The sequence below is a fragment of the Anarrhichthys ocellatus genome, unplaced genomic scaffold (genome assembly GCF_004355925.1).
Source record: "Anarrhichthys ocellatus isolate YVR2014 unplaced genomic scaffold, GSC_Weel_1.0 scaffold59, whole genome shotgun sequence".
In the NCBI taxonomy this organism is placed as follows: Eukaryota; Metazoa; Chordata; class Actinopteri; order Perciformes; family Anarhichadidae; genus Anarrhichthys; species Anarrhichthys ocellatus.
In genome coordinates this window covers 931,252-945,305 of record NW_022280089.1, presented here as the reverse complement: position 1 = coordinate 945,305, position 14,054 = coordinate 931,252, and the positions used below count along the sequence as shown (strand labels likewise).

The following is a 14,054-nucleotide window of genomic DNA, read 5'->3' as shown; positions in this document are numbered from 1 at the left end:
ATGTTGATTTAAAGGAGCTGAGGGTCTCAGCAGACCTGCAGCTTTCTGGGACTTTGATCCAGATATGTGGAGCAGAACAACTGAACGCTGCTTCTCCATGTTTCGTTCTGACTCTGGGAACAACTAGTGGGAACGGTAGTGGTGTAACGGATCACGGATCGATCCGGGATCGGTTAACAGGAATAACAAACAAAATATCAAAACGCCTTAAGGATTTGGTGGATAAGAAGTACAAACGATACTACCTGTAGTGCTTACACAACTAAGCACATGCTACCTGGTAAGGTAAATATTGAGCAACACAGCTTTCTTTTCTGTAGAATTCATATAGCAAGTTCAGTGTCCTTACAGAATATTAGGATTGTATCGACATGAGGTCTTTGGGACTTAGACATACAATTGATTGCATATGTTTGACTCCCATTTGTTCACAACATAATGCAAACCAAGGAAGGATGTGGTCAGTAATAAAATCACAAATAAGAGGCCCACTTTTATTTAGTTTTATTTTTTCTCCACGATTTCCAAAAAAACGTATCTGTGACGTAACTGCAGTTCAGGCAGACGTGAGTAGTCGATCCCAGGACTCGGGCAAAGCAGAGCAATGTTTTCATGCCTGCTGAAGACCTGCGCTAGTCACTCTGCCATGGCGCCCGTGATGTCGCTGATGAAGGAGTGGACATCCTAGCATCGTGTTTTAATTCGCTTTAGTGAGAGGTATTCTGTGCGTTTTGCTACTCCAGGTTTGAATTTAATTGAATTTATCTCTGAACCCGCCATGACCGTGGAGCAGAATGTCCTCCAGCAGCATTCTCAGAAGGTAAGTTTACTGAAGCTAACTTGGTGGCTAGCTAACGTTAGCCTAATTGTATAGCCGCATAGTTGTAGGGCTTAAAGTACCCGTAGAGTCGGCTAGTCTGCTTCTTAGTTAGTTAGGTATACATTGAATTGTTTTGTTTTTTGGTTACGGGCTGTTGCCGAGGAGCTGTTTCTAAATCTTAAGTAAATCTATTTGAACTAGGCCTGACGTTAGCCTAGCGTAAAGCGTTATCCAATATTATGTTGCTAGCCAACGGTAGCTAACGGCACTACGTAACGCTAGCTAGTGTGAAAGTAAAGTTAAACCATAGCCTTGTTTCTGTACGTTGGGTAACGTTGACGATTGGCAGCAGTTCATACGTATTAATGCGGAAAAATGCTTCCCTTTGTAACGTTAGCATCCTGGGCTAACTGTGTCGTCTGTAGAAATACACAAGGCCGAGTGTCAGTGACAGATTTAACGTAACGTTAGTGTCAGTGTCGTCAACTTAGTAGTAAGTAACGTTACGTGGTTTATTTTCACGGGGCACTTTGCTGAGAACAACGTTAACGTTGAGTTTTGGAGAATTGGATACGCCGTGTTTGTGTATGCAAATGTTTCCGAGGTTACTCATCCCATATCTGATATCTTTGTTTACAAAGCATGGCCAGCGGCGGAGGTAGGGACACAGCCTCGATGCTGGGCGGGGATTGAGTAACGTTAGCCAGATAGCAAGCCAAGTGTGTGATGGTTCACAACTGAGGAGGCAGATTATTAGGTTACATTTGATCATGGTCTTAGTTTACGAAAGTCCATTTGGGGTCGATTCCTTTGGCTTCTAGAATTCACACCATACCATGACTGATTTTGCTTAAATGTAAATTAGATTAGATGTTTCCTCTGCTAGTCCACATGTGAAGAAATAATACTTTTGCATAAGAGTAAGGTTATGTAATCACAGTCATGTTTTACCACACTGTATGCAATTAAGTACATCTGTTCACTAACGGTGTTTAAGTGTGTAAAACCAAATCTGACATAGCTCACTTATGTTAAAAAAAACCAAACACTTGAATATCTGATGGGTTGATGACAATCAGAAGTTTGGAGCATGGGCAAAAATAAACACTGTTGAAAAATCTGTTGATGATTCAAAGTGTTACACAAACCCCATTATGCAGTCTGACCTTTTGGGGCTGAAATGAATCCATGGGTAACAACAATGACATGACAGGATTTATACAGTTTTGAGTAATTTTAGTACAAGTATGAATATAATGCCATAACTTATTAGCTTTTAAGATTTGTTTTGACAATGCACGTGCACATGCAAGTGTTTTGCAGTTGTGCTCTATTATTAGATTGCTTCATGAGAGCATGGTGTGGTGCAGGTTTTTATGTGGTGGCCTGTAGATAGTGAAATGTTTAAAGACCTCTTCTGTTTCTGTCTGTGCAACTTGTTTTTTGTTTGCAACTCCTGCACATGCAAATCGGCCGTGAGAACCCGATACTAACCTGCTGTAAAGCTCCACAAGTTGTTCCCTGTACCAGGGTATGTAGAGAATTATGTTATTCAACTTCCCCTCACACTTCACTGACCCTGCCATCCTTCTAGTTTCTGACAGTGACCAAATCACACGGTCATCTTCATGTTTACTTGTCTCCAGTGGTTGAACCATGCTCAGAGATTTTATAAGCACACCAGTTACAATGATGTGAATGTTTTGTAAGGAATCTATTTAGGATCTCAGACACTGCAAACACAGGCAGCCATCATAGTTTCACTGACCTGCTGTTATTGGAGCCTTTGTTAAAAGCTGTGTTTTCTTCAGTTTTTTTGATAGTTTCTCTCCATTTTATTTTAGACAATGTATCTCCTAATAAATAGTGCTGATTGTCAAGCATTGTCTCCGGGATACTTGTTATTGTCTACTGTGACATGTCGGATAAGTCAGAGTCGTGCTTGCTCTATGAGGTTGCTAGAGAACACTGTCATAGTGTCATGTGCCAATCTATCACTTTGACCTAACATGCTACATGAGTATTAATCTAAGTTGGGTATACTTGCCTAATATGCCATGAGCATGGTCACAGACAAATTGTCCTCCCAAATTCAATTTTTGCCTACCTAACATGTAATTCAGTTTACACTCTAGTATGATGTAATTATGCACAGGGGTTGTTGACTTATGTTGGAAACTAAAAATAAAAAAGTGATATGAACGATATAACTTGCCTGCACCAGCTGACATTTAATGTGTCATTTCCAAATAGCCGTGCTGTTATTTTGTGTCTCTGGTGGCAAGAAGATACATCTGACATCACTGTAAACAAAATGTTGTGTATGTGGCAATGTGATATCAGGCCATGTTCACCCTTGGGCTGCATAGAGAGCACCTTTTCCCCAAGCTCTCGGGAAGAGTGCCGGGCTTTGAAGCACATTTTACACAGTGGACAAACGGAATTACAATTTCCGGTCCGTCACGTGATGCCATTGGGCCCAAAAATACTTTTTCACATACACATTCACAGACTGAAAGAGATGCCTGTAACTCCCCGGATATTAAAAAAACAAAACAACTAAACCAACTCCCCAGTACTTTATTTAAATCATTAAGTCCTAAAAGTTGAAGAATGCACCAGTAGCTGAATGAGCCCGTGAAAGAGGCTGGACCGAGGCCTAGGAGGCGGGGTTAAAGTAAAAGCTAGTGAGCTGGCTCTATGGGCCCCATAATGCAGAAGATCGATGGAAGATCTGAGTCATTTTTTACTCGGAAATCAAACTTTTCTTGCGTCCTGCGCCACTGAGCAACTTTGCTACGACGCTGTATCCAGTTCTCTTTCTACATCCATGCCTTCTCTCAGATCCGAGGCCTGTTGCCTTGAGAATTCAGTAGTGTTGGTGAATTGCGTTAGCTGATGTTTAATTAAGGAGCTGTCCAGATTTGTTCACCTTTATTATTTCACATGCAAGAGCACAGCACAAAACACATGTTGGATGAAAGCTTGTTTTATGTTGCTTTAGAACATGTAATTTTCCCATGTGGGAATGGGTTCCGTTGCCTTTTGTGTAGTAGCAACTCCATAAAAAGTGTGTAAAAATGTCTGTGACGTAGACGGTCTGCGGCGTTGACATGGGTGCGTGTAGTGCAGTGTGAAAACCACCTCCAGTATCAGGTCCCAAACCAAAGAAGACCCCTTTAAAGTGACACTCTTATCTGCTGCTTGCTGCACCTGTGAGAGCTTCAGTCAGTGCTCCTCTCACTCAAGACTCAGCCTAAGACTTGTACCTTGAAAACAGACACTAAGTGCTCTCCCGCATTATTTATAGTGCATTCATTCAGGCCTCACATTGCAGGTTAAGTGTGTGTGTGGTGAGGCCATGCGGTCCAGCTGGGTTTGACATCAGTAGGTCATCAGACTTCAGTGGGCTCATTAATAGGGATGAGAATCGACAGGTCCGATTAGAGGCTCAGATTAGATCATTTATCTGTGCTTCAAGTTCATATAAGTCATGTTAAATTAGAATTTATAATATTGTGATTTGACATTAGGATTATTCTGTGATTTGTAGATACTGATGCCCTCTCTCCCATCATGCTCTGCTCTGAACTGCCTCGTATCTTCCTCTCTTCTTCTCCCTTCAATAGCACCAGCAGACTCTACTTAACCAGTTGAGGGAGGTCACGGGCACCACAGACGTTCAGCTGCTTCAGCAGGCGCTGCAGGTACACCATGAAGCATTACACATGTATACATATACACACTGTTCTCTTGCTGTTTGTCCTTCTGTATGCAGAGACAGTTTCTGTTTGCAAGCTGTTTTCAACACAACTCATCCAAACACACACACACAGCAGAAACAGACGCTCCGCTCTCACAGAAGCATCATCGCATGTTCCTTGTAGGGCCGTTTCATGTAAGAGACAGGTGGGAAGCTTTTCTACCTCAAACACACATTTAACCCGTTCATATGAAACTGCTGGTCCATGTTAATCTCTGGTCGACACCGAGAGTTTACAAATTGTTCCACACACGTTGCTACTAATGCACAATTACACAGTTTTACATTAGATAAACACACTTTGTCGATCTTACTGCCTTCTTTTTAGATGAGCAGTTGTAATCCTCAACTCTTGGAAGCATAAGCTGTCGTAAACAGCAGCTGAAGTCAGGTTCAAGTTCAAGTGGAGTGTTCCTGCTATTTGTTGTCCTGTGTTTATTCCCAGCTGACATGAGCCTCATCAAACACATTGTTACTGCAGGTGAGCAATGGAGACCTGGCCGAGGCTGTTGCATTTCTGACGGAGAAGAATGCCAAGGTTCCTGAGCAAGATGAAACGACCTACTACCAGACGTCTCAGGTGGCCAGCGACAGATACATCAGCGTCGGCAGTCAGGCAGACACAAGTGAGCGGCTTACCTAAGCTTTGAGGCCCGGAAGTTCAAGAGACCTCACAGGGATGATTAAAAGAAGACAGAAACATGTAATTTTCAACTAGCTCTGAGTCATCGGCATGTGGGCAGTATGTGGAAACAAACAGCGCCTCGGCCTTCCCCTTGCCGCCACTGCCCAGAGCCCTCGGCTCGTTTGCTGGCAGACTTTTGCTGGCAGATTGGGTGGAGGCAACATGGAGGGAAGCCAACACTGCGATGACAAAGCTGGCTGAAAATGAGTATCCCTTTAAAGAAAATGTGAAAAAACCTTTTTAGAACAACACGGTTTGAACACTTCCAGAAACCATGTAAAATCCTGTTCATGCAAACAAATTCCAGCTTTGTGTGTTTTATTTCATGCAGATGTGATTGACCTGACTGGGGACGATAAGGATGACCTGCAGAGGGCCATTGCCCTCAGCCTAGAGGAGTCCAACCGGGCGTTCAGGGAGACGGGCATCACTGAGGAGGAGCAGGCCATCAGCAGGTGGGCTCAGCAGCATGACTGACTAATGACAAAACATCTGACCAAACTGTTTCAAAACAGTTTTACCAATCCTTAAATGAAAATGAGTAACACAGGACCCCTATAGTAATCAGGGATGTCCTGAGCCCATTGTGGAGGAGCATCCAAGCATGTTTTAATGGATCGTTCCGGGTAAAAATAAAGCTGATCAAGATCCGATCCTTTCTTTACTGTACTCTTCTGTGTTTTGTCCACCTCAGCCTGCCAATGTTAATGGCAGCCGCACTCCACATTCGAGTGAAAATGACAGTTTGAATGTGAAAAATGATTTGTTAGCACCTTTGATCGATTGTGTGTCATCTGTACTCTGCCAGATCTGTTCTGAAGATTGTTTATGAGGTAAAACCACCTGATTTATCACATAATAGTTGCATGTAACAACAGATCATTTCTGTCAAAGAGAGCTCTGTTCAAACAACCGTTCTTACTGTCTTGAAAGAAATGCAGTTTTGAGATTGAGTCTTGACTATTTTGTACATTCCCAGACGAGGTTTGAGGTTTCATGACAAATAATGGAATGAATACTTGGAATTACCACTTAAACCTCATTTTTTCCCTTTCATTCACCGTCCAAGGTATTGCAAAGGGTCACCTAACCTGTAATTCATGTGATTAGCTTATTATGTCCCGATAAGGGAGAATAAAATCCTCCTGAATATAACATTTTAAATCGCAACCCTTAATATAAAAGTACAATGTGACCCGACCGAAGCACAATGCCAAGGAGCCACACCGGCAGTGTAATTAAGCCCCGTTGACACAGACCCCTCTAATGTCTAACTGTCGCTTTGGAGAAACGCCTTTGCATTTAAATAGGACTCGATCAGGAGAGGAGCATTGTGAACAGCCGTGGTGGAGGTCAGAGGTCAACGTCACTGTGACCTCACAGAGGAAGACCTGGAGGGAATTTGTTTCAAATTTGGCATAAACGTCCACCTGGACTCAAGGATGAACTGATTGCAATTTGGAGGTCAAAGGTCACTGTGACCTTATAAACATGTTTTTGGCCATAACTCAAGAATTCATATGCTAATTATGGCGATTTCACACAAATGTTTCATAGGATAAAAATGATACAGGAATTACATTTTGGACAGACATGGATGTAAACTGCAGCATGAATGGTTGGTGTATTTTCTATTTGAAGATGAAAATAGCACGTTTTTGGAGATGCAGTGCAGGATAAACTGCAACAGGTGAACCACCGCTGAGTTCAGCTGGGCCTATTAAAGGTAGTGGTAGAAAGGTCTGGCAATGCTGAAATCATTTGGTAGAAACATAAGGTCCATTGCCTTGGACTGAATTTGTTTATGTTTTGACTTTTTTTTTTTTTTTAGAGTTTTGGAGGCCAGCATAGCAGAGAACAAGGCAAGTCTGAAGCGCACCCACACCGAAGTGTGGAGCGACTCACCCAACCCGCATGACAGGAAGAGGATAGACACCTGCCCCGTGGGGCTGAAAAATGTTGGCAATACCTGCTGGTTCAGTGCTGTCATACAGGTGCACACACACACACACACACACACACACACACACACACACACAGATCTGGTTACATATAAATGCATTCTGAACACACATTTGCAGATTCCTGTACACATTCATAAATCAGTCCAAGAGATTCTTGAACACATTGCGCACATGCAGATTGAGATGCAGATTGAGATTCAGCTACACAACTCTCCTCGCACATTTACAAATAGTTCTGCTACAATTATGGCCCCATAGGTCTTGACTTTTGCATTTCTTAGTGTGGTGCCATGTAACGGTAATGATCAAAGCTGTAATCTGGATAAGACGGTGTTCTGAATGTTTAGATGCTGGGAAGTGCTGGGACAGTTTTAGCCCAGCTGTCACAAAGACTCAGTGTCTTGTTTGCTGGTGGAGTCAGTGGTAGAATGTGACCTGAGCTGAAATATGCTAGATGAACACTGGATACACCATCACATGGTGTCATGTAAACCCCACCCTTGAACCTGATCCCACTGCACTTGGTGCCAGAACAGAAGTAAACAACTTTTTCTTTTTCAAATAAGATATCCAAATCTTGAAGACTTTTGTGTCTACTTTCATGTACCAAACGACAAACTAAACCATCATGACTCTAGTTTAAAGCAGGGAGAGTAAGTGGCTCTTGTTATACCGCTGCCCCAATGTGTGTAGTTTGTTACATGAAACAAAATCACACCAAACTAAGTTTTGATATTCTGGCTTTTTACGCTGAGTTTGATTATGTAGAACTTTCAATAATGCGTTTCCTTACTTTCCTACATCACCTTCGGCTGTTTTTCAGTACTTGCTGCAACAAGCACTATAGTATTCCAAGTAATACAGAAAGGTTACAGGTTGACGTCATATTTGTGTATGGTCCAACTTTAATTTCTGTTTTATGAACCACAGCTGGCAGAAGCATGAGACAAATTGACTTTCATGGGTTGGAATTGCTGGATGGGAAGTCTTGATATAATTGAAGAGAGCGTAAGCTTTTCATTAAGAACTGTGTTTTCATTAGGGAAATGTAGAGGATAGACACAAAGTTATTGAGAAACAGTATATTGCACATATAGCATGCATGTAAAGTGTACCAAGTAGTGTGAATGATTATACAAAGTTGAAACCTTATGGCAGGTATTGCAGCTTCTCGGCTTTACAGAGTGGAATACCACACTGTGTAAAAGGTCTTAAGTTATTATATGCCTGTTGGTGAGCGAGACCTCTCTATATTAAGACAACGCTGGAGTTTTCACGACAGTTAATCATGGTTTCTCTCTGACATGAAGCACTGTGTGTGGGCCAAGGCTGTCTTTATTATTGGATGTTATTAACATGTCTCTATTCCTCTTCAACCTTAAAGTCTCTGTTCAACCTGCTGGAGTTCCAGAGACTTGTGCTTAACTACTCACCGCCAGCCCGAGTGCACGACCTGCCTCGCAACCTAAAGGTAAGACCAGGGGGAGAAACCAAAAGTTAGATCACAATGCCATATTAAATACATTCTTTGGACAACCACAAGATGTTTGCTCATATCATAAAGTCTGGCGCAGTACGATTTTTATTTTATTCAATTGATGCATGAGATTGACACGAGACGATTCGTATGCCCATTTAACACAATCCGTTACATTTTTATCAACTCACAAAAAGCAACTCAAATATGATTTGACAATTTTATTACTGGCTCGGGTGAGCGGCTTGTCACTAAAAGGAGAATAGCTGGTCCACCTTAAAGGTCAGTCCACCTTAAGTGAGCCTGAGCTGAACTTCAGGGTCAAACCCTATTCACTTTAATCAGCAGCTACCAAGCGAGGCACGAGAACTTGGGTCTTGAGGAGTTGTATCATTTATTCACTGACCAAGAAACTGTACACACACTGCACTGCTACGTTCACACGCACTCTTTCTCTAAACCAGCCAGCGCACACTCGCAATCGTTACACCGTTGGCACCACTCGCTAACTCCACTAGCTAACACCGCTAACACTGTTTGACTGTTTAGAAAGGAAGTGTGCTTTGCCGGGAATGATGAAACAGACGTCCCTTGGGAATTTCCAAATAAACGCTGATCTTAAAGGTGATGATTTCACTTTGCATCAATGGTATAGAATCGTTGAACATTGAATCGATGGAGAGCGATGGATCCTTACAGCCCGAGCCAGACCTCTACCGTTCTACCAGCAATTACAAAGTGAGAGGGTGATGTTTTTAAATGCTTTTTGGTTCAATCGCCAGTGTGTGCCACATCGCTTCTGTTTCTATCCTTTCTAGTCTCTCACAGCTACCAGTGCTTCAGCTCTGGGGGCTTGACCCTCTTGGAGCTGTGAGCCAGCATTCAGCAGCTGTGGGAACATGCCCCAAGGTTACTGCAGCTTAGCGCTTCACCCCCGATAGTTCACGTAACTCACTGCTAGCAAGCTTCAAGAATTCCCTCCCTTTGAGAAATGTTTGATGAAACCTCCATGTTCAAATCAGAGATGCTCAAATGTGTCCAGCCACAGTCCGACTAGTTCTCAGTAGGGAGAATATGGACAAACCAAAAAGATGCTGTCGCTAATCTGGTCTAAGCCTCTGCTGTTGAAGTGTGTTTGTGGCAGTCCTCTCTTCATATTGTCCCTTTGGTCCTAACCACTGACCTTTTACTTCAGCAGTGTGACACTGCTAGTGCTTCCAATCTAATCTTCACATCAGCATCCCTGACTCACTAGCACGGAAAAACAAGTGTGATGTTATAATGCACCAAGTCACGTCACCTCCGTATCTCACCATCATGATGCCACTATGGTGACATTGCTACAGAGAAACTTTTATTTAAAACAACTTTCGTTGTTAAAAGTGACACATTTTCAAACAGGATATATGAAGAAACAAAACAATGGCTTACAGTTAATACAGCAGCCAATGGTGTACACATCATCATGTGAATGAGATTTGTATTATGCTCATGTAGTGTTGGGTTTGGTTCTGATCGGTCGTATTCCTGAAGCTCTCACCCAAATCACTTATCGAACCTTTTATCAAAGCAAAGACCAGTGTCGGTAACGTTAGCAGGTTTCTCAGTTATATCCGGCACTATTGCTGCTCATCTCATATACTGTAGCTGCTACAGAAGCTCACCCCTCAGTCATGTGTACATGATGAAAATACATTTTTAAAATGCTATAAAACGTTGAAAATAAAATTGCTGTATATTTTATCCATAAAGGATCACTGAAAACACTACAAACTATTTGGTAAGTCAGGAAAATGTTTTAAATCAACATTAACACCTCTATACAATAAGGCTGGTGATATTCCTTTGCAGGGGGGTATTTTCAGTTTCACTCTGAGATGAGGAACGCTGACTTGACTATTTGATTCACTAAATCGCTGATTGTTTTCACTTTGACCAGGAACACAGGAACCTGCCCTTCATGCAGGAGCTGAGGAACCTCTTCTCCCTCATGGTGGGGTCCAAGAGGAAATATGTGGATCCGTCACGAGCTGTGGAAATCCTCAAAGACGCCTTCAAGTCCAGCGAGTCGCAGCAGGTAAGCTTCTTTCTGCCAAAACCTGCTCCATACGATAGAACTCACCCAGCACAGGCAGTGTTTATTGAAGAGAACGCCATTATAGCAAGCAGGCTAGAGGTTATCTTCTTGTTACTACATAATATATCCTACGGAGGTCGGAACAGTTGGTAATCACTATCTGCAGCTGACATTTAAGACTATTAGTGCATAGTAATTACACACCAATCTCTAATCTTCTTATTTGAAGTCAATTTTTGGAGAAATTTGTCTTTCTGCAACAGGATAGCTCCTGAAGTCAAACAATGATTAGAAATGTTTTAGTCAGATGCTGAACTTGGACCTCATTGCTGCTGTTGATACAGTTGATCACCAAGTTGTTTTAAATGGACCGAGGAAACTCATTGGCTACTTCAATTATTCATTCTCATTGGTATCATTATGTTTTTCGGGTTGTTTGGGCAATTACGTTTTTGGCAGAAAATGAATGGTTAAGATTAATAGACTAGTCGATAAAATAATCAATAGATTGATTGATATAAAATGAGTTGTTACCGGCAGCTCTACTGTCCTTTTCATTCTCATGGACATAATATCTCAGGGATGCCTGGAGGGAGTTTCTTCAGATTTGGCACAAAAGTCCACCTGCACTGAAGGATGAACTGATCAGAGTTCTGTGGTCAAAGGTCACTGTGACCTCACAAAACATGGATTTGGCCCAAACCCAAGAATCCATATGCTATTATGACAATGTTGCACAAATGTCCAATGATGCGAGGCAGTAATTCTAGTTTGGTCTTATAATCAGCATGGCAGTCATCTGAGAAGCACTGGTTCTCACTAACCAGTGTGAAGAGGTGCTATGTAAATATGGTGTGATTGGTTTTTATGATCAGCACTACATGCTAATAGATGACGTTATGTTGTCTCTCCCATTGACATATGAATCTCTCCTTATGCTACCACCTTTAGCCAGATAAGGATTCCATTCAGTACATGCAAGTTGCTAATGTTAGCTGCTTTCTAGAGCACAGAGCATGGCTTTGAATGTACTTTGTTAAACATGCTGCAGCTTTACAGACTGACCTTTATGAAAGCCTTCTTATTCTTAAATTACTTTTAAGTTCTGTTTTTATTTGTTGTTCCATATTGTATGTTATTGGGTTTTAATTACCAGTTTAACAGTTTTAGTGATTTTGTTTTTGTCAAGAAGTGAATAATACTTCCTGATGACCAATTTGACAGACACATCACAATGTGAATAATAAGTGTAGAATCATCTGCGTTGTGCACACATATAAATCCCCTTCACACACTTCTTGTGCCTTTTCATTTCAACCACAGACTTCACTGCTCAGTTTCTTCTTCGTTCTACAGACTCGGCTGTACTGGACCTGAGACACTTAACCTCACTCATCCATAACTAATAATCCTAAAACTCCCCCCTCTGAGCTCTGCAAAAAATAATATTGACTAGGAATTAGCTGTTGGTGCATAAATCCTATAATGTGACTTACACATGTCAAATTCACAATCCCACTCTGTTCTTCTTACATAAGCATTAAGTCTCTGCGGAGATCAACTGGGGTCAGCCCTCTGCTCTCTGTACTCATCAGTCATGTCACTACTTTGTATTAGTCAGAAAGGCATTGACCTGAATTACCGGCTGGCATTGATGTCTATGAGATGATGGCCTTGTGGCATGCAGGTCCCCTTTGAAGTCCAGCAATCTGCCAACTCATCCACTAAGACGAGTAACCTCATAAGTGTACATCAGCAGATGACAGACATAGCAATGATTTCACTGATTGGTCTGTCTTGCTCCTAGGTCCAGTTAAGTCCTGTAGTTTGACTCTGTGACATGCACGTCCCAAAGGCAGTCCTGTAATTGCTCACTTTGTATGTGTGTCTGTGCTCTCCTCAACAGCAGGATGTGAGCGAGTTCACCCACAAGCTGCTGGACTGGCTGGAGGACGCCTTCCAGATGAAGGCTGAGGAAGACAGGTAGCCACAAGTCTTTCCATCCAGAGGTCCCCGTTAAGAGTGGACATGCAGTAGACTTGTGCTCCTTTGTTATTGGGCAGCAAGTTTTAAAGCAGAGAATCCCATGTACATGGTTTATGTTTAACTGAATCACAACTGCCTCCTGTAAACATCTTTTTTTGTGCTTTCAGGGAGGGTGAGAAGCCAAAGAACCCCATGGTGGAGCTCTTCTATGGTCGCTTCCTTGCCGTGGGCGTCCTGGAAGGTGAGATGAGCTGTTCAGTTCTGACAGTAAAGAGAGAAAGCGAGGAGGGGGGACCACAGAGACACGAAGCGTTTGCGTGGTCCGTCCTTGCCCTTAGTAATGAAAGGTCACCTTGTCTTAATGAGATGTGGTCCATGTAAAAGAGGAGAGCGGCTGCATTGATCGTGGAAGACCTTGATGGCTGATTGACATTGTGCTTATTATGCGTGACAATAATGGCCCAGAGCCACAAAACTGGGCCCGTGGACTCTGCTGCTCATGAAATGACCTTAACGCCTCATCTGCATGTCCGCTAGCAACTCCTCTCTCCCTTTGTTTTGCTTCTCATCAGTAGTTGATGCAAAGAGGTCTGTGCAGCTGTTTAATGATGAGTGAGTGACTGCTGAACAAGTGAAAATCAGCCTAGATGCAAACAAGTGTGAAAGTTATTGCATTAACTTTCACGCTCATTGCCTTTCCAACTCTTCTATCACACCTGCTCTCGCTCTCTCTGTCTTTCTCTCTTTCTTTCTCTCTCTCTCTCTGTATTTCTCTCTCTCTCTCTTTCTTCCCCCCCCCTCCTTCTGTAATTCCACAGGTAAAAAGTTTGAGAACACAGAGATGTTCGGGCAGTACCCTCTGCAGGTGAATGGCTTCAAGGATCTCCATGAATGTCTGGAGGCTGCGATGATTGAGGGTGAGATTGAGTCCCTGCACTCGGCAGAGAACTCTGCCAGGTCTGGACAAGAGGTCAGTGCCAAAGCAGTACGATTACAGTTATTTCCACTGAGATGAAATGAAAGTTATTTTGAGCTGAGGTGCACTAGCAGTATTTTAACAGCTGATAATTGGGTTAAATCATTTCGGATTGATGAAGTGGATCCTCTCCAAAGAGTTATTTTCCAGGTCCTTATGTCGCACCTGTGCTATTCTGGGTGTGACCTCCGGTTAGCTGTGGCCTTGCCTACACTGTCCCACAGCAGCTGGGAGCAGCTAATTACCAGGCCAGTGCACCCAGCCCTCTGGAAAAGCACCAGCCATCATGAGGGAGGGAGCAGGAGA

At 42.6% G+C, this 14,054-nt stretch overlaps 1 protein-coding gene across 6 annotated transcripts in view; it reads left to right on the top strand.

Moving 5' to 3' along the window:
* Positions 1-585: 585 nt before the first annotated feature.
* usp25 (ubiquitin specific peptidase 25) overlaps positions 586-14,054 on the top strand; it is a 30,867-nt gene continuing 17,398 nt past the window's right edge. For 2 of the 6 annotated variants that reach the window (XM_031871579.1, XM_031871575.1), the window contains exons 1-10: positions 586-820; positions 4,450-4,527; positions 5,065-5,209; positions 5,600-5,723; positions 7,100-7,262; positions 8,617-8,703; positions 10,649-10,786; positions 12,693-12,769; positions 12,940-13,013; positions 13,591-13,742. In XM_031871579.1, the coding sequence (XP_031727439.1) occupies positions 779-820; positions 4,450-4,527; positions 5,065-5,209; positions 5,600-5,723; positions 7,100-7,262; positions 8,617-8,703; positions 10,649-10,786; positions 12,693-12,769; positions 12,940-13,013; positions 13,591-13,742 (1,080 nt within the window). In that variant the 5' untranslated portion in view covers positions 586-778. The other 4 variants (XM_031871574.1, XM_031871573.1, XM_031871576.1 and 1 more) reach the window with 4 other exon arrangements.